The 27,867-nt window shown below is 38.6% G+C and overlaps 1 protein-coding gene across 1 annotated transcript; it reads left to right on the forward strand.

Annotated features, from left to right (window-relative positions):
- The first annotated feature begins 5 nt into the window (after positions 1 to 5).
- Positions 6 to 27,795, forward strand: LOC141359412 (solute carrier family 12 member 3-like). Its single transcript, XM_073861820.1, has 16 exons — positions 6 to 13; positions 96 to 220; positions 2,478 to 2,579; positions 2,852 to 3,007; positions 3,112 to 3,211; positions 3,290 to 3,401; positions 3,745 to 3,879; positions 11,496 to 11,602; positions 11,694 to 11,776; positions 15,342 to 15,407; positions 15,524 to 15,628; positions 15,747 to 15,858; positions 20,028 to 20,114; positions 26,938 to 27,073; positions 27,162 to 27,229; positions 27,427 to 27,795. The coding sequence occupies exons 1-16, from the start codon at positions 6 to 8 to the stop codon at positions 27,563 to 27,565; spliced, it is 1,641 nt and encodes a 546-aa protein (XP_073717921.1). The 3' UTR covers positions 27,566 to 27,795.
- The last annotated feature ends 72 nt before the right edge of the window (positions 27,796 to 27,867 follow it).

A 27,867-nucleotide genomic window follows, 5' to 3' on the forward strand; every position in this document is an offset into this window, starting at 1 on the left:
ACCAGATGCCGCTGTGAGACTCTGTACATTTCTCTCTCTCTCTCTCTCTCTCTCTCTTTACGTTCTCCTAATTCAATATTTCATTGTCATAACAGAGGGAAAACCACTCATGATGTTATTACCCATGATGCTTTGCTTTGTTTCCAGTCTCTTTATCTGTCCATCACTGATGAAGTGATCTATGGCTTCATCTCAAAAACACATCAGAGCTTCAGAGAAAGTGAAGGCAGAATATAGATGAATCACAGAGATGTTGTCTATATGAGTTCCTTCTGAAATCTTATACACGGTTTAGTCTGACGATTATTATTTTACTCATGTATGAGACATTACTTCTGCATCATTTCAGGCGGGTACACTCTGATAAAACACAAAACTATTCACAATTTATCATATATTTTATGATGAATATTAGACCATCCTCACAAAAAATCACCATGTAATCATGGTACTTTCTGCCATAGTACTGGTTGTATAAAAGTTATGATTTCTTAAAATATATAGATTTTTCTAGATTTTGTACAATGTGTATTTAATATAAGAACTTTCTGGATTTCATACATTGTGTAAATAATATATGGACTTTCTGGATTTCATACACTGGCCCTCATTTATCATTCTTGCGTAGAAACGGGCGTATATGTTGGCGTAAGATTATGCTTACACTCCTCTCACCGCCTGATTTATGAAACTGTGCGTACCGTTGATATTCAGGTGTACGCAATATCTGCCCTTCATAAATGCCGCGGCTGAAAACGATCGTCATTAGAATAACACGCCCATATAAATTCAAGTCTCCACCTCCCCCACGCCCTCATTTTACGACATTGACACATGGAAGACGGCAAAGAAGACAAACCGGGGAAGTGAAAAGAAACAAAATTGTTTTATTTTGGAGTTTAAAGAGCGGGATTAAAGACATATTAATAATTGCATGACATTTTGTAATATTTGTATTATTATTTTTATTATTAATGACGCTTAATTGATATTTAGAATAATAATTATTTATTATTATTATTATTATTATTTACTGTTGCCTACATCTAAATTATATGTCTGCTTAATGGTTCGGTTAAGTTTTTTTAAAATAATATTTTGAAATGATGTAGTAACTTTTATAGTGTGTTTTTCTGTATTTACATACAGTTGTTTGTTAGCTAAGATCCAGTTTCATACGGCGCTCCGGATATAATTCAAATTAACAATTTGTTTCCACGACATCCACATGTTTTACTAGGCTAATTCATAATTTGAAGTAATAATAATTGTAATAGTAATGACGAAATATTATAATAATTAATCCCAAGGAACAAACTGTTGAATACTGGGAACGAATTTTATATTTATGGCCATACTTTAGACTAAATAAGAAAAAGAAGTGTCCATAATGTAGCATAAAAGATAATTCGTGGCCATGATTTTGTCCGCATGTCATCATGATCGGATTTATGGCTCCATTCAACACAAACATTTTACTTTACCTATTCATAGCTATTTATTTATCATCGAATGGTATGTAACCAGCTTACCTTTTGATGCATTATTACCATGTTTTCGTAGCAGATCCTTGTGCTTTCTTGCAATGTGCCGCTTAGATTCCAGGATTGCTAAACTTTTACAGTCTCTCCGCAGTCCCTTTCAATGTTTTCTTCCAGTCCAATCTTAACTTTGATTTTTACTTTACATTTATGATAAGGCTTGAATTCCACAACTTATTGCTAGACGTTTTTACAGATTCTCGAATTAGCAAATGATCAAAGGGCGTTCTGGGTTCAACGAGCGGTGCTGAGCGAGCAGACTTTTTAGAAAGGCGCTTTGATGGTAATATTACCGCACCGCTCAAGGCTCCGCTCCGCTCCGCTCACATGCTTTGCCCTGAAACGTCAGGTAAAGCGCCCAGGCTCTCAACTGAAGGAATACATATGCATACAAATCAAATGCTCTGGTAAAGTCTCTCAAATTAAACATTGAAGTCCATGTTGCATAAAAATGAACACTGAAGTTTGTAATTATTATGTTTTTTTTTTTACAGGGGGTCATAATATATCATATATTTTAGTTTGTCAGTGCGTTTTGTGGTGTTAGGAAGTGTTTGCGCATTTCTGCACTAACTCAAAATGTGCGTACACCACCTCCTGAGCAGGCGTAGGATTTGAGCGTACCGTACGCCAACGTCCATATTGATAAATCTCAAAGTCACCGTGGTTTTGGGTGTACGCCAGGTGTACGCTGGAATTTTGGTGTACGCACTTTTGATAAATGAGGGCCACTGTGTTTTAAATTATTAAGAAACTTTAATTCTGTCAGATGTTGTTATTTTGTTGAAAATGTTTCATTTTGGTAACCATTATGGTGAACAGTGTTTCCTTCGGTTGGGCTACTGAACTTGAATTTTATACTGATCCTTACTTTTTATGGGATTTATTATATTAGATTATGTATTTTATTTTTAATGTTGTGTTTCTTCTCTGCAGCTGAACTGAACACCATTGCTCCTCTTATCTCCAACTTTTTCCTTTGTTCTTATGCTCTTATCAACTTCAGCTGTTTCCACGCATCTATTACCAACTCCCCTGGTGAGTATAAAAGTAAATTAATAAGATAATCTGATCCAGTGGTGTCAACAATTCCTAGAGGGCCAAAGACCTGCATACAGTACTTTAGTTACAATCCTCACTGTAAAAAAAATTGATCAATATGTCATATCAACATGTTTTTATGTTGTGTTACATTACAAGTATATACTGAATAAATGTATTGATTTCTAACTATTAGGACACTATTATATTTTAAAAGCACCTTTACTTATATCTCAATTGTATTTATTGGTAAATGTTGTACATTTTAGGATGGAGGCCATTGTTTCGGTATTACAGTCCCTGGATAGCTTTGTTTGGGGCTGTTATTTCTGTCATACTAATGTTCTTGCTTACCTGGTGGGCAGCTCTCCTCACATTTGGTATAATCATCTTTTTGTTTGGCTATGTGGCCTACAAGAAACCAGGTAATCAACATTGTGTTGATCTATTAAGCCTTAAAATTACAGAATGAGGATTGCTCTGAAACACTGGATGTTCTTGTAATGATCACTGTATTTTGTTTATCAAGAGGTAAACTGGGGTTCGTCTATCCAGGCAAGTACCTACAACATGGCGCTATCTTACACATTATCTCTCGCAGGAGTGGAAGACCATGTCAAAAATTATAGGTAATTTAGGAAATGGTTTAAAAGTTTTTCTAGACATTCACAATATGCTAATCTAATCTGCTTGTATTCTTTCATTAGGCCTCAGTGTCTGGTTCTGACTGGTGCTCCAATTATGCGTCCTGCATTGGTCGACTTTGTTGGATCTTTCACTAAGAATGTCAGTCTGATGATCTGTGGAGACATTCTATTGGTGAGGACAAGCTGTTGTAACCCTTTCACCACCATTGACAAGTTATCGTATCAAATAAGAGAAAATGCTTCCCTGCCAATGATGAGTTTTTATGACAATCCATATTTCCGCTATTATCCACTAGGTGGGCGACATCTTATAAAACAGTAAAACACTCTTTTTATGTTTTTTATTATCGCTCTGAATCTGATCTCTAATAAAAGTCCTTAACAAAAAGCAATCATCTCAGCTTTTTGTTCAAAATGTGGTGTTTTTAAAGTTCATTTGTTCTCCTCTTCAGGGTGAGTATGATAAGTCTTTTTAAAAATCTAACAGAATATCTATCTTTTTGTATCTTCTTCAGGGGGATGAAAAATCTGTTATGTCCCAACATAATACAACAAATATGGTAAAATGGCTCAATCAGAGGAAAGTTCGTTCCTTCTACACAGCCCTCAAGGCATCCAGTCTGAGAGAAGGAACACAGCATCTTTTGAAGGTTTTAATTTAAGTCTGGATTATATGGTAGATGTCTAGTTGTTTCCCTTTCGAGGGAATTTCAATGGTGCGTCATGAAATTACACTTTTGGAACATGCCAGCAGCGTGTACTTATGTGAAATCTTTGTACAACTATACAAAGCCCTTATAAAGGCGCGGAGTGATGACGTCACTAGTGACGGCAGAACCGGAAGGTATAAAAGGGAACAGCATATTAGCTTCTGCCATTTCAGCGAAAGTGCTCTATGTAAAAATTTTTGTTAAAACAAAAAGTATGCTCCTTCTTGAATGAGCAGCCTGCAAGAATTATGATAATATGTCTTTAAAAGCACACCGCGGAACTTTTTGGCCACTAGGGGACGCTAGACATGTATTTTTCACACCTAGCGCCCCTAGAGGTCACAAGCACCGCAGCACTGTTGCAAAGGAAAAGAACTGGCCAACCTTAAAACTACTAAACTAAAAACTAAACCTTTAAAACGCTACACGATCAACATTTTGAGGCATCTGGGAGAAATGCAGTCATGTTACAACTTTCTGATGAGGAACTCGTGGCAGAAGCCATTTCTCGGTCTGAAGGTTGCAGCCTCCGGATGTCATATTTCTAAGCTGCATACGTCTTATTTCAGAATATTAACAATTATAAAGTTGACTATTATACTTAGTTAATCGTAAATTGTTGCAGTATGCTTATGACTTGCGAATGTAATGCTCAGTTTACCTTACTAAACCAGGCTTGATAACGTATTCAGCCTGCATATTTGACCTCCAGAGCCTTCCAATTGAGAAACGACCAAAGTATTTCCTTGCCTTTTTCGAAAAAATATTGTTGCATCGTCTCTCTCTCTCCCTCACCACCAGGATTTTCTGCAATGGCGCTCGTTTTTCCTCTCTTTTGTGTGAAAATTGTCGCTCCAAATCCAAGTAAACCGATGTGTTTAGGTCTGCCGCTTTGTAATACGTCACGCGAGTGACAACGGAACGCAGCAAATGAGAAAGAGAGAAGAGAGAAACGCTCGGATCTGATTGGTGAATGAATAGGGATTGGTGAATGAATGGGGTTTGGTTTACACTGTGTGAGTTTGAGCAAGGTTGACTGCTATAGCATCCTGGATAATGTAAATACATAGACAGTAAAAGAAAGGTAAATACGTGAACTCGTGAATGCAGCATCTGATTACAGGGAACTATATGCAAGATAATCGCATAATAAGTCATTTATAAAGAAGATCGCATGTATGTATGAATCAAGATCGTGAGTTTATATAAAAAATTGCCTTAAAGGGGAATGGAACCCGTGTCGCCCGTGTCATAGGTCCGTGACACTAACACATTGCCACAGTTACATAATAGAAGCAGCTCTCTACACTCATTAAGTAGCCTCCAGCAAAATTCACGTTAAAAACAAATTGTGTGGAGGAAGTGACGTATGCCGTAAAGCAGTCGAATTTTGTAGTTTTTTTGTGCTCTGGTTACTACCCGAAACCCTAAGTTTTAAAGTACGAGTAAAAGCGATACAGACCTCGTCAGGCTATGGTAGACATGTCATTCAACCTATTTAAAGTCGATGTACTATCACAAGGGTCTTGAAAATTTATTATGAAGGTTGAAAAATTACATGGTGTTGCTTTAACCCTCTGGGGTCCGACCATTTTCGGACACTGTCAGAGGTTCTGACATACTCTTACATTTGGTCATTTTTCAGTTGCTTTTAAAACATAATAATGGCAAGTGTCTCATACCACTGTGTTCAGCACAAACTGGGCTAAAATATTATATGAGCTACATGTATGTACATGTTTGTATTTTTGAGAGAAAAAGGTTTATGCGTGGTTTTTAAAAAAGCTAAAATTTTAAGTCACTGATATAAGTTCACAAAACCCATACTAAACATGTTTTAACAAGACTTTCCTAAACAGAATCTAGTAGTCTAGAGTTTTTTTCTTTAAAATTATGTGAAAATCATCCTGCCTACTGATTCACATAAACCAATATATTGATTTAGAAATTGTAAGACACTTTTTGTTTAGAGTGGCCGTATGCGAGAATGATTGATTGACAGCTAGCAAACAAAGGCTCGCATAATGAGCTGCATAATGAGGCAGGAGGGAACTACAGTAAAGAATGTGAGGACAAATGTACATGTTTGTTTGAGGTTTATTAAGAAGTTAACAATATAATCAAAATAGAAATGAAGGTCAGTAGGACATTATCAGTTTATTTGGAAACAAACCCTATTCAAAAAACTTAACTTGTATAAGAAACTGATAAACAACAGAGCTGTAAACTTCATGTGGCTCATGTTACCATATAACTTTATGTCCAAAGATTGTGAATATGTTTTTCCACTTCATAGTTTTGTACTGATGAGAGGGATGCAGACCTGTAAGAGAGTTATGAACAGCTGTCAGCATAAATTGTCCACAGAAATACCCTTACATACATACAGGGCCGGATTAACCATACGGGCAACTAGGCAATTGCCCAGGGGCCCAAGACCTCCAAAGGGCCCAGGGCAGCAAGGGCACGAGCAAAATACTGTATCTGGTAATCTCCTGCTCGCCGCTTTATATTAAACAAACTGTCAACACGGGCTTTTGCGCTCAATGCGCTGCAAAGAGAGACGCTGCGCTTATTACTTTGAACGTGAGTTGAGAGCGGTTGAGTCTCATGCGGACTGACCAATGAAGAGAGGGCCTCAGGTTAAGACCCTCTCCTCATTGGTCAGTCCGCATGAGTTGGGTTAAAGGTTCGCCGAGCATTACGTGACGCAAGGCGTTGGTACAACAGAAAAAAAACGAGACACAGAGAAGCTAAGTGGGAGCGCTAAGCGGAAATTAAAAAAGGAAAATGACAAAAGAAACACAGAAAATGTAAAGTATAAACAGTGGTGTAGTCTACGTGATACGCAGGTATCTGCGCGATCCGATCGGCATATGAAATCAAATTACTATAGCGGCGCGAAAGTGACTGGGGAGCAGAGAACCCACAAGCGAGTGACAGCTAAGTAGCGCGAGAGCGATTCCAGTTATCACATGGAGAAATCTGCTTTGAATCGCTCTCGCGGTACTTTGACATCACCAAGAGGTCTGCTTAGCGCCAAATGAAGTCGAACCTGCAGACAGTGTAGCTGCTCACATGACACTGTAAATTAACAGACACAGACCATGTGGAGAAATGAACGAGAAGTGCACAACATAAAATCCGGAGAGTACAGCGCACATGTGAGTAAACAACATTTAAATAATCAATAAATTATCTGGAGGTAAGGCTCCAATAAAATAAAATAAGCCGGTGTTTATGTCCTGATGGTTTTTAGCTGCCTTCCAGCATGTTTGCTTGTGCTTCAAAGTGTTAAACTTCCTTTCCCTGTGTTCATTTATATATCTACGTTCAAGATGTAGCCTATATGATCTTAAACTTCTGTGAGGAAATTCATGTCTGCGTTGATGTTTAGTTCAGACTTGCAAATTAAAGATAATTTTCTTCACTTTGGTTTGGGTGTCTAGTATTAGGCTATATGATGGTTTTGTAATAATAATTAAGTAAAAGCCTATTTTCATTTTTAGACAATGCTTGTATATGCAAAAAATAAGCTTTTTATATCAATGACTATGCAAATTAGAGTTTACCCATGGTCATCTTAAATGTGTATTAATTAAAAAGTTCTGTTAAGTGAGCTTCCGTCAACCACGAGGACAACTCAGCTAAGTTAGCCAGGACTTTTCTACACCGCCAGCTTATGTTTACAGCCCGGAGATTATACAGATGCTGATGTGTTTAGTTTTCATAGCATCATATGTGAGTGAATGTCTTTGATAGGGGACATAGTAGTGCATTTGTATGAGCATTTAAATATTTGTAAATCAAAATACAACCGATGACAGTTAGAATTTAAAGTATTGAGTATATGTACTGTATAATACAGTAATATATTCTGTATATGACCTTATTATGGTGATCCTGGGGTCGTGATGATGAGGCCCTTGAATATTGTTGCCCAGGGTATAACAAAGTGTTAATCTGGCCTTGGCGTGACCGCATTAGAGATAATGAGCTCAACCAGGAAAAACGGTACTCTCTTTACTTCAATGCAGATTATATAAACAGGAAATATTTGTTTTTGATTATAATTAGCTTGTTTAAAAGTAGACATTTCAGGCTTTCTTTGGATATGTGTATCATGTTTGTGTGACGAGTATTCGCAGAGTTTCAACTGATTTTTGTAACGTGATTTGAGAGACAGCTGGCGGAGACAGAAATGTCTGAATGCGCACCCTGTTTATTTTTTTTATTTGACAAAAACACAAAGATCTCTTGTTATTGTGAATGTACACTAATTAAAGAGGACCCTTCAGAGTTTCAAATGATGTCAAACACGTAAGTGTTTGATTATTAATGATGGAGTATTTTAAGTTGATTCTGCTATGATAAGGAGAAAACACGTCAAAACGCGTCCCCGCGTTTTTGGACCCCTGGGGGTTAAAGACCATTCGCTCCTGTGTTTCTGTGTTTGATGAGGAGGGTAATGTTTGCGTTCCTCACGGCTCTGCACTCAGTGTTTGCTGAGGCAGCGCAACACCTGTCGTCATGGGGTTTGCAGATGGAGTTAGCAGAAGGCTTCAAGACGGCTTTGGCCCTTTCTCTACCCTCTGTCTCCATCGCTTCTGGGAAGAGTATGGGAGCCTGCAAGTTGGCTTCTCCCACTCCTACCAGCAGCATACAATATGATAGACTACTTGAGCTCAGAAACGATAGACGATATGGGCAATGAGAAAATTGATTGGCCAGTCGAAAATCAAGAGAGTAAGAAGACAAGAAAAGCTGTACGAGAGATTTCTAAAGAAAAAAAATGCAACCACCACGCAGAGGCCTTCCCTCTTTTCCTGATCTGCACACAGGTGGCTAGATCATGAAAGAAACCGTTTTCTGCCAAAGTTAATTCACAACCACATACAAGTTTTTCACACATACAGTGGTGCAAATAACATGGATATGGCACGATACCCGAATTTGCAGAAACATATCTTTCCCCCGAGTCAGTATCTTCTTTTGTTTGCACTCCATGGCAATTTTGCAAACGTTTCAGGATGATTTATTGAGTGAAATAGCCGAAAAGGGCCATTAGACCAGGAGCTGCTCTCTGAGCTGAAGCGGACAGCAGATTTAACCCTTCAAACTACGAAAGAGACGGCACAGACGATCACTATGGCGTCTTTGGTCACATCAGAGAGGCGTTTGTGGCTAAACTTGTCTGGTACAGGAATCTCCAAAGGCGGGCTGTCGAGAAGAAACACCAGGTCCCTGAACCATATCCGTAATGGACCCTTTTCAGCTTGGTCAAACCTCCTCCAAATGAGCATCTCTACTCCCTAGGCCTCATCCCACACTACTCCTAGAAAATATGTCCTCTGTGGAGAAAGAGTGAAAATGCACTTTTCTTGCCTTTTTTGACCCCAGCTCTTCCATGTGAAATAGAACAGTGTCTTGATGGTGTGCTGCCATCTGTTCTGATAGTACTCGATATTGGTACGCTAAACGATCTCAAGGCCCTGATAAATCAGTTTGCTGAGGGTGGCAGTGTGTGTCACTCCAGACAGATGAAGGCATCCCCACGAGCTTATGAGCGAGACATCTGTCGTCAAAACTGTTCTCAGAGGATGACAGATGTAAAGCACCGCTCTAGGTGATCAAAACCACATCGCAGGCTTCTGAATCCGCTGGTGAGGGTAGAAACAGCGAGATCCATCTATGATCCCCACAATCTCTAGCCTGGCTAACACCAGACCAGTCTCATAGAGAATGATGTGGTCTGGGAACCACATGCTCATTTTCTCGTATTTGAGGCATGATTTACGAATGTCTAGAGCCATTTATTGGGCGCAACCAATGTCTCTCAAATGCGTCTGTACGTAGCTCATAGTCAATCGTTTCAATTATACCAGATGGCGTATGTAGAGCAACATAAATTCAAGCGTCAACAACTTTTATCGGGTACTTGTGCACACAGCTGAAAGCTTTGGAACTAAACTGGTAGCTGTAAATTGATATTGAAAAGCAACACAACTTAGTGGCACGGAGTGTGTAAATCGGCAACTTCCCGCTGTGCACAGAAGCTAATGTTGTACAAACTGGATACCATTTTATGCTTTCTGGTGGCCACGCAGACATGCTTCCAAAGCATCACTATTACGATGCAGTGTGAGGTCCCTCGAAAGGAAATAAGTATATAATAAGGGATAGTATACTTTTTTATTCTGCTACATTTAATTAAATTAAATGTGCTTTCTTACTTAAAGGAACACGCCCACATTTTGGGAATTTAGCTTATTCACCGTATCCCCCAGAGTTAGATAAGTCCATACATACCTCTCTCATCTCCGTGCGTGCTGTAACTCTGTCTGACGCAGCCCCCGCTAGCTTAGCTTAGCACAAAGACTGGAAGTGGGTGGCTTTAGCTAGCATACTGCTCCCAATAAGTGACAAAATAACGCGATCATTTTCCTATTTATGTGTTGTGATTTGTATAGTCAAACCGTGTACAAATAACAAGGTGATATGAGACACAGCGATCTTTTAACAGTATACATACTGAGAACTATATTCTCTGAAGACGAAGCACTGCCGCATGGGCGGAGTGATCTGCTCGCAGCACACGAGAAGCCCCTGGTGAGGAGCAGAGAGTTCGGTCAGAATTGTGCGGGTCGCTCCGCCCATGCGGCGGTGCTTCGTCTTCAGAGAATATAGTTCTCAGTATGTATACTGTTAAAAGATCGTTGTGTCTCATGTCACCTTGTTGTTTGTACACGGTTTGACTATGCAAATCACAACACATAAATAGGAAAATGATCGCGTTATTTTGTCACTTATTGGGAGCAGTATGCTAGCTAAAGCCACCCACTTCCAGTCTTTGTGCTAAGCTAAGCTAGCGGGGGCTGCGTCAGACAGAGTTACAGCACGCACGGAGATGAGAGAGGTATGTATGGACTTATCTAACTCTGGGGGATACGGTGAATAAGCTAAATTCCCAAAATGTGGGCGTGTTCCTTTAAAAGACTTTCAAGTAAAAGTAAGTAGACATTTTACTTAAAGGTATTGCAAGGATTTTCTTTTTCAAGTGGATCATCAAGACTATTGGTCCTCCTAGTTGTCAATCAGGAGTGTTGCGCAATTGCATTTTTTTAAAAAGTGGAGAAGGCGGTTCTTTTCTAAAATTCGAGAAAATCCTCCGCTATACCTTTAAGTAAAAGTAAGAAAGAACTAGATTTCTTATTTAATTAATTATTACATTTTATCAGAGGTGATGTAATTTGGGTGGAAGCAAAATACACACATTCCAGATAAAAAGGGTAAAGTGTGTCACTTTTTCTGAATGGTTCTGTAAGTAAATAATTATCCATTTACATACCTAGGCATGCAATATTTTCAATAGGTATATCACTGCTTCCAGATTCGTATCAATCCATGTTTGTAATTTTTATCAAATTGCCCAGATCGAATTTATTGCATAAATTTAAAATGAAACGTGTTTTCTTAGTTATACTTGACGTAACTGTCTATTTGTCATTTAAAACATTATTTGTATACATATTACATATTGTAATTTCTCTTTAAAGACCTCTGGCTTGGGAAAGTTGAAGCCTAATATAGTTGTAATGGGTTTCAAAACAAACTGGCAAGAAGGAACGCCTCATGGCATAGATGACTACATCAATACCATATAGTAAGTGAAAACCCCTCAAACATCTTAAATATCAATTAGACATAAAGCCATATAAATTCAGCTAATATGATCTGTTAATTTGTGGTCTTAGTGATTCTTTTGACTCAAATCATGGAGTCTGTGTTCTCCGCATGATGGGCGGCCTTGACGTTAGCGATGAGTTACAGACTGAGGGTATGTCACTTTTTGTGTATATTTGTATACTTTGTGTATTTGTATGGGCTTTTGGGATTGCTACTTTAAAATTGTATTTTGAAATTGTAACACAAGAGAAAATATTATTATTCAAAGAAAGAAAGAGTTTCAGGAAACACAAAAGAACACACAGCCAGGTCCAGCTGCACACCTGCAATCAGAACAGAACAGTAAACAGCAGTGGCACGGTGCACCTGTGGCTGAATGCATTCAGAGCAGACGTCACATCTGGTTTGCGCTCCTCTGATAAGAACGCCTTCATTAAGATTGAGTCGAGACGCACACATAGAAACGCAGTTAGAGATGAAAAAGTACCAGCTATAAAACCGCTCTCTCTCTTCTGCATTGGAACTGACTCTATCGCTCATTTGGCAAGGAGATTGCACAACTCCAGATGCAATATTGACTCGTCCTGAGCCCGAACTGTTGACGCTCTCACGGCATTGAGATGGGGAGGTCTGCATCGAAACTGTAGGCAGTGTCCGTTCTGAAAATTTTTTAGCATCCACTGCTATATATTGGAAATGGTGTGCCACACGTCTAAGCAAAGCGACAGCGAATAAATGTCATGATCTATCCCTTTCGGTGCCGTCGAGGGTTCCATGTGTGACGGGTAGCTCAGTGTTCAGGGACCGGATCGCTGCTCAAGGGCGAGATACCCCCCCCCCCCCCCCCCCCCCCGAGACCAAGGGTGACCTCCCCACTCTGCTTAGTGCGTGGGTTACGGACATGAGAGAGGATGGCTGTATGGTAGCTGGTGCCGTGGTTGAGACTGCGCATTAACCCCTTCCACCCGTGCGCTGCGGGTGGCATCCGAGAGCGGGGGGTGCGCGCTCTGCATGCTCATATGAGGACAGGAGCTGCCCTGGGGCGAGTCCCCGGGACCGGGTTTCTTACCCCGTTTCTGGGAGGATTCATGCCAGGAGATCTTATGACGAACCACCGGTTCAGGTCTCGTTGCGGGGCATCGCCGAAGAGAGTTGTGCTGCCGGCCAGCGTGGCGCAGACTCAAAGCGATGTCTAAGCAGTGGCGGACCTGCCGAAGCATGAGATGCAGGACGGCGAGGCAGGATGTGGCTCATGGCTTTAGAGCTCTTCATCTCTTCGAAGAAACACTGCCCACCTCGTCACCAAACAGACCACCGTACAGACCACAGCAGAAACCGGTGCGTTCAGCAGGGTCTTCCTGTCGGCCTCTTTCAGGTCTGTGAGGTTTAACCAGAGATGAGGCTGCATCACCACCATAAAACCCATGCTGTGTCCGATGGCTTGCGCAGATTTTTTAGTGGCTTTCAGCGCGAAATCCCTGAAGGTGTTCAGATTTGTGCTGCCCTCGTCTAAAGCCTTCAGTGCTTGCGCCTGTAAAATCTGTAGGACTGCCATGGTGTGCAGCGCCGACAGAGCCTCTCCCGACGCGGTGTAAGCTTTATCGGCCAGAAGCGTCATCATGCGGCATGGCTTAGAGGGTAGTGAAGCCTCACCAACCAAGGAGGAGGATGAAGGGCAAAGATAGGCCACCACAGCGTCCTCGACGGAAGGGTGCACAGGTATCCATGGGCTTCCGCCCATCCACTTTGGAGAAAATCTCAGACCCGCTAGTGTGAGCGTTGACGCCCTGGTGGGTCGCCCACGCTTTGGTGACCTCATCATGCAGGTCGGAGAGAAAGGGGGCACTTTTCCTCTGAGCAGCGGCGCAGCTGCCCAAGTCAAAGAACCACGAGTCGAGTTTGCTCCTCTGGGGCTCTTATGGGGTGCTCCACTCGATTTCCAAGTCCCGCATAGCCTTGGAAAGAATGCGCACCAGCTCTTCATGCAAAGAGGGTTTGACATCTGCCTCTGACGCACTGTGCGGAGACTGGTCCCAATCTCCATCAGATGTCGTCAGCGACATCTCATCTTCCTCCGCCGGAACCCCAAAGGAGACAGACTCGGCAGCTCTCGGTACAGGACGCAGGCTCTCAGCGACAAACTGAACTGGAAAGGGACGGGGGGAGAGGTGCGGCGCTCTGATGCGCGAGCGCCTGCCGTAGATGGCTGAGCCCCCACCAGCGACTCTTTGGCAGCAGTGGGAGGCTGCGAGGAACTTCCGAGGGCAACATTGAGCCGAGTCCTAAGCACCTTCATTGGGAGATCCTGACAATGAGGGCACTAGGATCCAGCCAACGCCGTCTCTGCGTGGAGAAGCCCCAGACATATGATGCATAGCTTGTGTGAATCGGGCCGGTCGATAGGACCTCTGCACCATGAGCATATTCGGGACATCCTGGACCGCTAAGAGGGAAGTCTGTCTAGATGCGTTTTCAACAGGTGTCTAGGCGTAGGGAAAAATCTTTCAGCTCGTGAAGGGGAAAATACTGAAGATATGTGCTCAGGACGGCTGCTATTATAGTAAGGAGACCACGCCTCCTTTGCCATCTTGAGCGTCATTGGCCAGCGCAAGTTCAAACTGCACTGGGGTTGCGCAATAAGGCTTTAGGGTAATCGTGATTGAAGGATCCAATCCCATAGCGTCAGCTACTGACGCAATGTCGAGAGAACGTTCTCGACAGGGAACAGAGGATAGCGTAGCTATTGAGTCAATAAAAGGGGTACAATTACAAGGGATGAGCCTTTATTTATTATTTAAAATAAAAGTTTCTCTGGATTTACAAATCCTTGGGAACTTTTCCCAGGTGAAAAATAATTCTATTAAAAAATATACTTTAAAAAAGTTAAAGTATATTTTCTACATTTTGTACCATGTTTGTCAAATCCAAGTATAGTTAAGTGTATTCAATTATGTATTAACCTCAACTTAACCTAGAGTGGCCATTCGTGCCAGTTCCGCTGGACCGAACATGTTTTCGGTTCGTTTTCTGGAAGTCGCGTTGCTCGACCGCATACGTCATCGAGGTTCTCACATTTCAGTTAAAATACATTAGAAAATTAAGATTTATTTCTTTTAAGACATACAATCATTGTAGTTTCATTCTTACCTTGAAATGTTACGGTTGCTTTTCTGAAATGAAACCCGAAATATTAAACCTTGATGACGTATGCGGTCGACCAACGCGACTTCCGGAGAACCGGCGGAACTGGCACGAATGGCCACCCTAACTTAACATCTATTTGACTATACTTAAATAGCATACTAAAATGGAACAACTCTTTTTAAACTTGCACTAAAATACACTACTGAAAATCAAAATTCATGAGAAATTAAGCACACAGTACAGTTGCATTGTATCGCCATTCTAATGGAAATACACTTAAAAAGGCATTGCAGCGCAAATTATAGTTGTGTTTAAGCACATTTTGTGCATACACTAAAAGTATACTTTTAAAAAGTACATATTAAATACTCTTTAAGTAAAGCACAACAAGTAGAAGCATACTTGTTTTATACTTCATATACTTCAATCATATTTCTAATACACTAAAGTTTACTACTTTTTTAACCTGGGATGTAAATACACAACTCCTGTTACTATTTTTAGTGTAGCTGATTACCAACAGTGGTGTATATATGAAAAATCCAACTAATGCTTTCACTGGTATCTGACAGTAAACCTGACTTTTGAGATCGGGGAAGCCATTGAATCTGAACAGCAAAATTCTTATGCCACCTCAGGTAAGTAAACTGAATAGGTCAGTTCTTTACTCCTGCATATTTTCTTATTTCTTTGTCCTGTTTGGATTCTGTAACATCTCACTTGATTGTTTTCTCTCCTAATTCTGTACTTTTAGACATTGATGACACAAAAAACATTGCAAATGAACAGATCAAAACAGTGTTCCAAACCATACAGGGAAAGAATACCATTGACGTGTATTGGATCTCTGATGATGGAGGTCAGACATGGAATCATTACATGAAATTTCACAATCTTTGATTTGATCTGCGCCTTTATGATATGAGTTATGACTGATTTGACAAACTTTTAGTCAACTCTTGGTTTTTCTCTCTCAGGTTTAACTCTTTTAGTACCTTATCTATTGACCAGAAGGAAACGCTGGAGGCAAAGCAAAGTCAGAGTGTTCATCATTGGAAAACAGCAAACAATGGAAGAAGATCGCAAAGAGTGAGTTCACATTTAAGAGATAGTAAACTGAAAAAAGTTCATTATTAGTTGGATAAAAACACTTGAGTGAAGTAAATTTAAAGAAAAATAAAATCATTTAGGTTATTTGATTGCTCTGTATCATTTAAATTACTACTAGATTCAAGAAATATAATGAACTTTAAAAGGATAGTTCACCTAAAAATAACAATTTTGTAATTTACTCATCTTCATGTTGTTATAAACCTGTATATCCTTATTCTATTGAATAGAAAAGACCATATTTTGAGAAATAATGGTAACCACTAGGGGTGTGACGGATCACATTATGGTTTTTGAGGCACGAATCTGATCATTTTTCAGATAAGCAAAAATAAGGGTTGGAAAAATCTAATAAGAACAAAAAAAATATTACAAACATTTATAAAAAAGAACAAAGTTGCATATTAAGTAAGGTCTAAAATTATCATTAGATACAAAATTGAATAAAATAAATACCAATGTCTTCATTGTATAAATTAAATATAATTGTTATTTTTTAGATCTACAGAAGTGATTTTCTTTTTGTCTTGGGTTGTTTGATTAACATTAATGACAGACAGAAGTTAATTTAGGTTACTGACTCTATAAGCACGATCCTGGTTTCTGCCTATAATCTATACATACACACTTAAGACATAAACAAATATTTTTATTAGAAAAAGAATACTGTGTTATTTTCAGATTATTTTGTTTGTATGTGTCTGGAAAATAACAAGAACATTATGTTTGCTTTGTGTATGCACTTTTAAATGCACTTAAACTTGTGCGCACACACAGACGGAGGGCGAATTCCAAACACGGAAGGAGATGCGGCATAAACTTCAGTGCTCTATTCACCAAATGTACTACAGTATAAGACACAGTAGCGCAACTCTCTCTAAAGTTTACACATCAAAAGTTCTGATCTTTGAAGGGCAAAGGGATGATCACGTCTGAATAGAGTTGGACCGGACACATTCAACCGCATGTGCGTCTCTGCTTACTGTGAAAACTGTTCACTTTACCACCTTTTTGTGGTTAAATAGATTAAAATCCCTTAAGTGTTAACATTTGCAAGTCTTTGAAACACTTGCAAATTATAAACTTTACCTATTTAAATTTGCATATAAATCCGCAAATCGAATGCAAGCCAAACCATGGGTCAACTGCTATCCTGTACACCACTAGTAATCACACAGTTGACGGTACCCATCAACTTCCATAGAATTTTTTGTTGCGTCACAGGAAGAAGGTCCCTGGTTTGAGCCCTGGCTAGGTCAGGTGGCTTTTCTGTGTGGTGTTTACATGATCTCCTTGTGTCAGTGTGGGTTTCCTCCCACAGGCCAAAAACATGCAAGTTAGATTAATTAGTGATACCAAATTGCCCCTTCCCCAACTTGTGAATGGATTAACCAGTGCTTGTCATCAATATAGCCATAGATGCTGGAATGACGTGAAGAAAGAAAGAAAAAAGAAATTCAATGGGTACTGTGTTTATGGTACCCATATTTATCAAAATATCTTCTGTTGTGTTTTGAAACAAGCCAAATTCATCATTCAAGACCATTGCTGAGTAGTTTCTCCATACAATTGGAGACAATCTAATTCCCACGGTTTAAAATCACCTTGGTTTCCAAAGTCACAAACATGTAACCAATCATATCAACACAGTTGAACGCGTGGATTAGTAGGATCAGTAGTTCAAGTTATAGAAATTATGTACGGATGCTGAATAGACTCGGGGCTGAAACGATGGGAGCACAGCTGCTTCTATGCTGCTCACACATGCAGGGTTCTGTGCTGCTCAAAGATGCATCAGTGCTTAAACTTTATAAGTTGACGTATGCATTGTAAGAAACCAAACTTGGCAGTTATGTGTCTGAAACTATACTGAAACAATATGTAGCATCTATTTACATATATATCTATGGTCCGAGGTGGTGCGAAAGAGTGTATGCGGGAAATATTTTGCATATTCATACCTATGGTCAGAGCTGCGCTATTGAGTAGAGGCGGGGATTAATTTGCATATTCATAGATCCATTTATACCAGTGGGGAACCTTCAGGGCCTTCTACGCCTTCAGAGAAGGCCTAAAAAAATTAATAAAAATATTTTTTATAATAATACTAATAAATAATAAAGTATTCAATAAAAATATGTTTTTACATGTTTAAATTTATATTTAATTTAATTTAATACATGTAATATATTTTCTCTCATCTATGTTCTAACGTTAAGCTTACTGTCAGGTTCATATCCAATCAGAATCGTCTGTCTCTATTAAGGCCCGGTAAACTGGCTCATTCATTGGTTAGGACTTCAAGAATCCCAAGGAAGGCCCAGCTATGTGTTTTGGTGTGGAGAGTGACGGGCAAATCGACCAATCACGCTTTGATTTCAAGTGGGCGGGTAAAAAACAAAGCATTGTAAGCCTTCATGAAGTCCTAATCATGCAACAAGCTGGATGCGAGCTGCCGTAAAACACCAAAGAAGAAGAAGTCCTAATCATAGACCGTCTAATGGCCCGAATCTCTGCGGTGAGAGTGGTTGAGGCAAATGGCAGAAAACGTGATTGACGTTGTGGCTAGTTTGATAGGGCTGAGGTAAAAACTAAATTACTTAAGCGGGTACTCGTGAAGAGCACAGCTGAGAGATGCGCGTGCAGCTGCGCTGCGCATATCAGACGTGAACACGAGAAAAATAATGGGTTTAATTATACTTTCACTTCCTGACAGTTTTACTTGAGGATAGTAATGACTGCAGGCGACGCCGAATTACATACAATATAATTACCTAACTAAATCTCAGAGAATGCAAAAACATTCACCGGGGCTCGGGCTAGGGATTTTGCGAGCCCGCAAAATATAACAGTTATAAGCCACAAGGAGGTGCACTGAGAACGCAGGGTGCTATATTTCCCCTTATGAAAAAAGACTAACAAGCTATCCTACAGCTAAATATATATTTACAAAAAACAAAAATTAAATGCAAATTTACAGAGCAGCAGAGTCTGTATTTGTGTTTATCAGTTAGATTAAAGTAATTTTAAACTTTAAAACTGCATTTAAAGGCAAACGATGCCTATTCTGTAATTTAACTTTGCGTGCTCAGAATTTTTACACGTTCACTGTATGATTTAACGAAATACGAATAGCCTAGTATTATTTTCTGAATTTTAAAATTTATGAAAAACAAACTACTCTCAATTTATTTTGGTGTTTTTTCCCCCATGCTCACTTGTCTCCATTTTCCTGTTTTTAAGAATTAAGGCGGTGTAGTAAGTAGAACCTATCCATTAAATTTGTGACTTTCATTTATTGCGCCATGCGTAATTGCGCATGGAGAGGCATTTGCACTTCATTGCATATTTTGAAGGCCCAGCTGAAGTACTCACGGTTCGCCACTGATTTATACTACATCTGGCAAGGGTGTATAGATACATTCAAGTGGTTTAAAGCATGAAGATATTACTGTAACAAGTTAAACCTCTCTATTTGTTAATATGATGCTCAAATATGAGTTTTAACTGATACAATTCTTGACCACAAGGAGACTTTAAAGAAACCCATAAAGGTATAGAACAACATGAGCTTAGTAAATGATGATATTTTCATTTTTAGGTGAACTATCCTTTTATATCTAAATTTGTTGGGAATTAAATTAAAGCATTTTAATAAAGCATACCATATTCTATAACAATTCAATGAATGAACATTATTCATTATATTTAAAAATAATAATTTTGTTTATAATGTTGTGTTTGTATACTCGCATGAAGTATGCATTGTGAATACACTGTCAGAAAAAATGGTCCCATGCTGTCACTGGGGCACTACCCTTAAAAAGGTCCTTATATGTACAATTTATACATTTTGTACCAATTTATACTTTTGAGGCACTAATATGTGGCTTATATGGTACTAATATGCACTCCTTTGTAACAATGTGTACCTTTAAGATACTATTATGAACTCCTTGGAAGGAAAGGCTTTTTGAAAGGGTACTGCCCCAGTGACATGTACTGATCACTTTTTGACCATTTTTTTTTTCAGACAGCATAGGTGACTCCTGGCCAAAATCAACAAAAAGTCAATCAGTCACTTTACTTTCTGAAGAGACATTTTGATTTCTATATAATACTGAGTGATTTAAAACTTTTTATTGTAGAATGATGAATATGCTTCAGCGTTTCCGTTTGGATGTTCATGATGTCATTGTTATGACAGACAGCGAACAACCACCACTTGCCAAAAAGTAAGTCACTTAAAAAATTTCTAAACTTGGAATACTACATTACATATTTTAATTCCCTAAAAATAATAAAACTACACTTTAAAAAAGTGTGTTAAAACAACACAACCAGTGTTTTTTTGTGTTTTTTTTTTTAACAACACCAAACTAGACACATCTCTGTTGTTACCAGAACAACAAAAGATTACTTTGAACACAACTTGTGTTATCACTTTAATTTATTTTAACACAAAATGACACATAATGTCATCCTTTTTTAGAGTGTACTTGTGTTGAGGGAAAGACATCCTTTTCCAGTTGCCACAAGTTTGAATAAAGAGACCTGTATGTCCACTAGTAATGGGAATTCATTGTGAATTTATTGTCATGTTGTGTCACACTGAATGAAACATTCAAGTGAAGTAATATGTGTGAATGCTAAGGGTGCAACGATAACAAGACAATATGGTGCATGAGATTGGAATTACATAAATAAGATGAGATTTTTAACTATAAGAAATCTTCAATGAGGAAATATATGACAGGACAATTTACAGTTTTTGTTTGTTTATTTATATTATTAAACTGTAGTAAATTCCTATATACAATAGTATTAGGAATATAGTATTCTATGCACAGATAGCACAGGTGTTTGGCGTGTTGTGTGTGAATCTTAAAATAAGTGTTTGGTGCGTCATGTGAACCTGTGCATTGCACATCGTCAAAATACATGCCTGCTGCAGACACGCTGAAAGAGTTTATGATAAAAGAGACACTCTCATTCAAAAGACACTCACTTAACACTTATAAAAGTACAGAACAAAAATGTTTAAGCTTGCAAGGTGCAAACAAAAAGCCTGTTAATAAAGCAGAATCCAAAATACCGTAGAGCTCACATGATCATCATGTTTATAATGTTTCATGCAGATTCTTTTGTAGAAAAACTAGCTTATCTAATTGTCTATAATATTTAGGGGTCAAGCCCTGAAGGGGCGAAGACCCCTATTGTATTTGTTAGTTTTCTTATAATTATTATTCTGCTTCTTCTTCTTCCGCCATTGCGATCTATGGCAGCCCATAGAACCGTACGTAGGAAAGTTATGAAATTTGGCACACTGATAAAGGACAGTCCAATGTGTCCCCATAGCAAATTTGGAGTCTCTATGTCTAACCCGCTAGCGTCATGAAAATTTTTCTGCCATTTTGAATTATTCGTAAAACCTACTTTTGCGAACTCGTCCTAGAGCTTTTGCCCGATTTCCACGAAAATCGGTATGTAGCATCTACAGACCCTCACGGCAAAAAGTTATGGAATTCATGTCAATTCGTCAATTCGTTTCCGTAAACCGCGTCAACGAATTTTACGTAGAGCGCAAAAAAACGGATTTGAGGCTGTATCTTCGGCAAACTTAAGCCTATTGACACTATACTTGGTACTTGTGATGCCAGTCAGGAACTACGGGTGCCTGCAGAGTTTCGTCACAGCGCCACCTAGTGGTCAGACTTATGCTTTACACGCCTATAACTTTGGCTCCAATTGACGTATTTTCACGGGACTTGTTTTTTTGGAGTTCTGAATAGTTGCCGAGTCAAACGATACCAAACATGCCAGAATTCGCCTTACGGTTAACCCTGCGGAGCAAAATAGCGCTTAAAAAACCCGCGTGAATATCTCCGCGAGCGTTTTTCCGATTGACTCGAAAACACCATAGGAAGAAACTAACCTTACCTTCTGAACAAAAAGTTCTATTGACGTTATATTAAAATTTTCATCAGAAATGGCCGAAAATTGCAAAAAACGAAAAATTACCTTCAAATTTTGTGTTTTTTACACATAAATGGTTGTAACTTTGTAACAAAAAGAGATTTTTTCACCAGATTTGATACGCTGATGCATGAGCACATTCTGAGGCTACACAAAAAAAATTGTATGCTTGCACCACTAGATGGCCTTATAATTGAACAAAACCTTTGATAACAAGCCACCCTTATGGTCATACAACTGTTTCTTAACTAAACTAAAGTGTATAGTCATAAAACTAGCTAGATGTAACACAATCATGACCTGATGTTGCATGCACAATTTTGTCTTTGCGCCACCTACTGGTTTTGAGATTGAATATGGTATTTTTGCCTAAAACTACTGCAACAACACATCTAAAACCATGAGTCATCATGGATTATTCATTTCATGGCTTTGACTATAATCACTGGATGTTGCCAATTAACTCCCTAGCAACCATTGAGAATACCTTATCAACCGTTTTTTCAAAAGCAATATCTCTGCATCAGAACATTGTAGAGACACAGGGATGGTCTCTTTTGACTAATTAAACTTGTTATAACATGATGTGACCCATGTTTTGCCACTGCAAACACCACTCACATGTCATTCAGTGCTCTAATGTTCCATGATTGTCAATAACAGAAGGACGATTGCAGTAGACAAGAACTTAGATTATTTTTGTTGATAACTTTTTTGTTTTTTCATCTAAAATTATTAGATTTACCTAGGTTCTTCAATTTGCTTATCCAATCTCAATTTTACATCTTTTTGTGCCCTTTTCGGCTTGACCCCGACATTGCTGCTTGCAGCTATATTTATTTTTGGTTTTAATCTTGCTGTAAGAAGTATCTATTTTTATATTTATAATTTTATGTTGCTTCTTGTTGCTGTAAATTCTGAATTAGAAGACATTAAAAATAATAAATACATCTAAATGTAAAAATCTAAGTAATCTTTATTATATGAGTCATTCAAATTGAGTCAAGAAATTAGAAACAGGAGTAACCCCTTATCTGCCAAGTCATATTTATTCTGAAGTTTTAAGGGATTGTATATAAAGTAGGGATGGGACGGTATGAAAATTTTATATCATGCTTATAGTGACCAAAGTTATCACGTTTATCAATATTATCATGGTTTTGTTAAAATGAGTTGGAAATGTTCAAAAAGAACTGATACACACACTGAAAACATTTGAACAAGCTTTATGTCCCTGAAATTATTTCTGTGGTAAAAAAATAAACAAATCTGTCTAATAAGTTTACCGTGAATGAATACAATACATTATCCCTTAAATGCCTTCTTGTGCAAAAAAACTATGTTGCATGTGCGCGCGCATGCGTCAAACTGATTCTGGCTGCACAGGATTTACCGCAAGTTTTCAAAATCAATTTTAAATGATAATACTAACCGTTAGGACATTTTATCATGGTTAATCGTGAAACCGGTTATTGTCCAATCCCTAATATAAAGCTTAGTTTTTATCATTTACAGTACCAATCACAAATTATATGTCATTTGTCTTTTTTTTTGTCATAACTACTTTGACACGCTAAATCTCAGGCAGAATCACATTTGTCATTTTTTAGGTTTAGTTATCAAAAATGTTTTTGTTAGATCTTTGTGTAATGTTCTGAACATTGTTCAAGTTAAAATGAAAGGCAGTATGAACATTCAATAAATTATTCATCATAACTTTAACACCACAAAGACAAAACAGACCAAGCAATTTATAAGATAAGAGATAAGATAAGATAAGATAAGATAAGCCTTTATTGTCTCCTATTGGAGAAATTTGTCTTGGGCAATCAAGAGAACAATAGCGATACATTGATACACATAACACAACAACACAATTAACTTACACAAAAACACAAAAACCCATCCGGACAATTCCACATTTCCCGTTAACCCTGCTACCCAATTGCATAATACCATATCAGCTATATAACACAGCATGTACATACACATACATTACAATATATTGCACCAGTGCCCTATAATTACAAAAACTACAAAACCATAACCTATTCTACTATTACATCAAAGTCTCATTTACTATTTATCACACACACATCACTGCAGCTAACACACACACACACACACACACACACACACACACACACACCCACCCCTCTGTTGTTATTCATTTATTTGATTGAAAGTGGCAAAAATGAAAATTTATACAGATTAAGCTTACAGTTTGGTAACCTTTACCTTCTGCCCAAAGGCATCAGCTCATATTCATTATACAAGATGTGATTAGGGTCGTTGATGATTTTAAAACCTTTTTTCTTCACCGCCTCCTCAATAAGCTCCTTAAGAGTAGTAGGTGGCATTTGCCAAATTGTTTTCCCTGCCCTTTTTATCAATGTTTGTAGTTGTGATTTTAATTTAACAGACAGGTTACCGGACAATAGACTCAATAGCTGCCTTGTAAGGGTCGATTCACACCGGCTGCGTGGCGTGTGCGTCTCAGCTGCGTGGCGTGTCCGTTTTTATTTAGGCTCCCATGTTAGCAGGTTTGACAGTTCACACCGCCTGCATGACATGCACGTCTCAGGCGCGGCAAAACGCGTGCATGCTAGGAATAGGACCAACGCCTATTTTTCACGCCACATGCAAGCGTCTTGGAAGCGTTTCCAGGCAAAATATATGTCACCTATAGCAACAGCAGCGCGTTAGCGCTGCGTCAGGCATGCTTCTGGTATGTACAGACACAGAAAACGCGACGCAGCCGCCACACAACTGACATGCAACAGATACGCCACGCAGCCGGTGTGAATCGGCCCTAAAACAGTAACATAATATCCTTGTCCACTCCATGAGCTCTGAGTTGTCTTAAAAAAATTAAACGTTGACATATCTTTGAGCAAACATACTCCACTCGCTGTGACCACTGCAATTGATTATCCAATTGTATACCTAAATACTTATGTTATTACCTGTTCAACAAGTACACCTTCAATTAGAAGTGTGCTGTGATCACCTATCGAACTGGGGTCAAAAATCATTTCCTTGGCTTTATTTACATTTAAGGAGCAAGTTATGCCTGTTGCACCACCTCACTACCTCGTCTATCTCATGTTTATAGGTACCAATGTCTGAGTCTTTTGTGAGTAAGCTGAATATGGCCGTATCATCTGAAAATGTAATAATACAATTATCTCTATTAATATTTCTGCAGTCATTTGTGTATATTATAAAAAGTAAAGGAGAACTTACACAGCCTTGAGGGGCACCTGTACTTATGCTCAGAGAATCAGGCAGAGTGGAATTGACTCTCACCTGCTGCTTCCTATCTGTCAGGAAAGAACCATACCATCTAATAATGAAGGGGTTCACTTCCATCTGTTGTAATTTACCTAACATTATCTGTGGAAGAATACAATTAAATGCAGAACTGAAGTCCATAAACAATAATCAAACATAACCTGATGGATTTTCCAGGTGCTTTAACATAGAATGTACAGTTGTAATTAATGCATTGTCAGTACCTCTGATATTATTATAGGCAAATTGGCAAGGGTCCAAGAGATGATGTACCTCACTCCTCAATTTACTAACCATTATTTGTTCTAATGACTTCATTACTATAGAGGTCAGCGCTACTGGTCTATAATCATCATTTTGCTGTGTTAGTCATTCCTTTCACCAAGTCCCACAGTTTCCTGGAATTATTAGTTGAAAAGGCTTCCCTAACTTGCACACTGTGTTCCTCTCGAGCCTTCCTCAGTTTTCCCCTCAGATCTTTTTGAACTAATCTCAGTTCCATTAAATCATTGTTCCGGAATGCTTGTTTTTTCCTCCTGATGAGAAGTTTTATTTCAGGTGTTATGTAGTCTTTGTTGTTTGGAAAATAGTGATAAGTTTTTGGCACTACAGTGTCGACACAAAAATGAATATACTCAGTTATTACTTCTGCAATATTGTCAATATTGTTGTCATGATAAAAGACATCACAATCTGTGGCCAAGAAACATCAACTCAGCGTCTCCTTGCTCTCATCCTGCCACACGCTGACAGTTTTTTGAGACAGGTTTGCTTTTTTTAATGGCACACTTAAAGGTGGGGATAAGATGAATGATATTATGGTCCGAATTTGGAGGGGGGGGGTTAATTCTAGCAGCATATGCATCTTTGATGTTTTTGAAATCATCACTTGAAAGACAGCATCACTTGAAATGCAGTTTTGGTCACTTTATCAGAAAGTGGTTTCCGTTTCTGCTGCTTGTAAAATAAAATAAAAATTAACTATATATTGACTGCCTGGTCTTGTCCCCCTCCCAAACCATGCACACACACATAGCTGTTTCGACTATCAGTCAACTATAAGATTCCACAAATCTGATTCAAGTATCCATAGTTGGGGATGCCCCTAGAGTTAAGATAATAAGGGTGCCGCGCTGCAGGCGCCATCTTGTATTAAGACACTGCCGTGCATATGGTCAGAGTGCTAGCTGGCGAGTGTACACCGGTTGTTGCACTATTTAAGGGTATACTGTTATTAACAACACTAAGCAACTATGATCATCTGTGAACTTGGACAGTTTTGTTAGTCATAATCTGTTAGAGAGACAAATTTCATTACAAGACTTATTCAGTTTTTTGTGAGGTGGACATGCAGCCGAGCATACTACTTGACTGTATGTCTTGTGTCAGCAACCTGTAAATAAAGTTTGATTGAGTTTAATTCAATAAAATCAATTATGATTAAAGTTTGATAAAAAATTAGGAGCTGATACAAACAATATGTAATATGTTATGACCACAACGTTCACCGTACTTTAAAATCAAATAGTTAAAGGCAGGGTGCATGATCTAAAAAAAAAAACACAATGGAAAAGGGAATTGGGCCGACTACCAAAACACATTTGTAGCCAATTAGCAGTAAGGGGCACCGTTGCCAGGGTTGTGTAAGTGTGGGCCAGGTCTATCAAATGAAGGTCCAGATTCTATTGGGGTAGGGACATGTTTGTTTAGGTGATTTCAAATGTCAATATTGGCTTTCAGAGATCACGCACCCTGCCTTTAAGATAAAACCATTTTTATTCTCTGTAGCACAAGGCGCTTTGAGGACCTTATCACCCCCTTCACTGTAAATGAAAGACAGCTTGATGAGAGGACAGCACAAGAGCAGAAGAAGGCATGTCCATGGAAAGTTACAGACAAAGAGAGAGAAGCTCTTAGACTCAAGGTGCGTGTGTGTGCGCATACGCATGTGTGTGTGTACCATTAAACTGAACATGGCAGAAGCTGTAATATTTTCCATATTCCTTTGATAGTCGGAAAGAAAAGTGAGGCTAAATGAGATCATCAGGAAGAATTCTAAGAATGCTGCTCTGGTTCTAGTGTGAGTATTGACTGTAACACCGTAATCATTAGCAGGACAATATTTTTAACATGAACAGTTAATGTGTTATTCCTACACAATCAAATCAAAATCTGGTACTATTTGAGGTTCATAAATTATTAACGTTTGAAATGTAAGAATTATAATTTGAAAGTAAACATACCTGTTAATTATTAATAAATATGTTTGTGTGACAGGTCTCTCCCCGTTCCCCAGGCCGATTGTCCTAGTTCTCTCTATATGGCCTGGCTGGACACACTCAGCTGCGGTCTACACTGTCCAGTCCTTCTCATAAGAGGAAACCAGCAAAACGTCATGACATTTTACTGCCAATAAATGTCAACATCCCTAGACACTATCACACACACATTCATTTCCCTTTTATTTGGAGATAAATGTCTGAACATTATTGAATTTGATATAGAATATTGTAAGCTGTCTCATTAGATAAAACCTGATTATCTTGATGTAAATCAAGCCAAGTCATTTGCTGTCAAATGCTAGAGCCTGTTTTAGAACTAACTTAAAGGGATAGTTCACCCAAAAATAAAAATTCATTTACTTACCCCCATGTTGTTCTAAACCTGTATAAAATTCTTTGTACTGGTGAACACGAAAAAATATATTATGTTTAAAAC

Source organism: Misgurnus anguillicaudatus, chromosome 23 (genome assembly GCF_027580225.2).
Source record: "Misgurnus anguillicaudatus chromosome 23, ASM2758022v2, whole genome shotgun sequence".
Taxonomy (NCBI): Eukaryota; Metazoa; Chordata; class Actinopteri; order Cypriniformes; family Cobitidae; genus Misgurnus; species Misgurnus anguillicaudatus.

Bases quoted from the DNA above. Each gene is read 5' to 3' on its own strand.
- LOC141359412 (XM_073861820.1), top strand. The intron at 2,580-2,851 runs GTGAGTATAAAA...TGTACATTTTAG, and splicing joins ATCTATTACCAACTCCCCTG to GATGGAGGCCATTGTTTCGG. The intron at 20,115-26,937 runs GTAAGTCACTTA...TATTCTCTGTAG, and splicing joins CAACCACCACTTGCCAAAAA to CACAAGGCGCTTTGAGGACC.